General features: G+C 44.1%; 1 protein-coding gene across 1 annotated transcript; it reads left to right on the forward strand.

Moving 5' to 3' along the window:
- Positions 1 to 385: 385 nt before the first annotated feature.
- On the forward strand, positions 386 to 958 carry PPTG_15182 (hypothetical protein; the record flags this gene model as incomplete). The annotated part of the gene is made up of 1 exon (XM_008912545.1): positions 386 to 958. The coding sequence occupies one exon, from the start codon at positions 386 to 388 to the stop codon at positions 956 to 958; it is 573 nt and encodes a 190-aa protein (XP_008910793.1).
- Positions 959 to 1,533: the final 575 nt, after the last annotated feature.

The following is a 1,533-nucleotide window of genomic DNA, read 5'->3' on the forward strand; positions in this document are numbered from 1 at the left end:
AAAGGCCCGTTCCATATAATACCCTCGGCAGTAATCCCTAGGCTTTGGATACTCCGTCAACAGCAATAATTTGCGGTTTCAGCAAACAGTTTGAATATCTGCTTACCGGCACATGTAATATCTGACAGCCCTAGGGTGTGCAAGAATAACTATCGTAGTGTATACCTCTTTAACGTATATAACTCTCAAAAGCAATACGGAGTGGACGCAGTGTGTAGTCAATGCATCTAATTAATAGCAAATCATAGTATCCTAGGATGTGACTCAATCGTCCCGTCATCACCAGTGTAGTCCCTACTGACTCCGTACGCTTCAGAGTAACGTTCCTTAACTGAAAATCATTTTGGAATTTCCACTCCTCTGCAAATTAAGCTGCTCAAGACTTATGATGCGCTTGAGCTCCGTCCTCCTTCTGATAGCAGCCACTTTCTTTGTCAAATGCGATGCTGCCACAGCTGATACCGACTCTACAATGATTTCAGTGATGTCTACTGTTGCCCCCATGAAGGGTGCGAGATTCCTGCGCACCGTTTCAAGGCAACAGGATAACGCTGAAGAGGACGATGAAATTGACGCTCTGGATTCGCAAGAGGAAGAGAGAATGGTGGCTGTGAAGAACTTTAAGCCGTCGACAATATACAAGAACAACCCACTCCTTCGTCCTGCTGCGGAAGTCTTGGCGGCAGCGCAGAAGGCAGACAACGCGCTGCTCGCGAGGGTGCGACAGGATAAAACCCTTCAAAGCATCTTCAAACAGATAGAACAAACGTCGGGAGCTGAAAGAAGGATCAAGAATTGGCTGGAGCAGAAGAAGACGCCGGAGCAAATTGCTTCCATGTTCAGAAAAGATTACCCAACTCTCAGCATACAAGGGGCGGAGTGGAAGTCCCTGAGACTTTACACGGCGCTCTTTATGAGGCAGCATCACTCGCTGAATCCGACTGTGAAGTTAGGGTAGGATGTCGACCAGGAGCTGGGTGTGTAATGAGTGATACGTATTGTACAAGGGACGATTTTTCAAATTGTACGATGCGCTGCCTCTGCCATTTTTTGAAAATTACTTTGGTGCATGAAATCAGCTAGAACTTGGTTGTACTGGCAGGTGAATTGGGTGGATGTTGCGTCCTGAGTCGTACACATAGGGAAACACTGGACTCTGATATCTGTACAAGAGTACTAATCCATCATATGGGTCACATGTCAGTTCCTCATGGGTAGATTTCATCTTTATTAGAAATGGCGCATCTATTGGGTAGATGAAGATCTAGATGAGTGGCGGTGGCGGTGGGGACTGCAATCATTGTGACTTTGAACGCCATCTCTGTTAATCGGGGATAGGATAATAATATATTTTAATAAGAATTTACGGTGAGCTTATAATTTTTGATTTTCTATCGTCGAGCTTTACAGTAAATAACAAATTGTGCCAATAATAATTATACTGAATAATCAAAAACCAATTGCTCGTCCAAGCAAATGCAAGTTTGTTCTTTGGAGTCTATCTGGCAGAAGTCGGAAAACTAATAAAAAATA

The sequence above is a fragment of the Phytophthora parasitica genome, assembly GCF_000247585.1.
Source record: "Phytophthora parasitica INRA-310 unplaced genomic scaffold supercont2.48, whole genome shotgun sequence".
Lineage (NCBI taxonomy): Eukaryota > Oomycota > Peronosporomycetes > Peronosporales > Peronosporaceae > Phytophthora > Phytophthora nicotianae.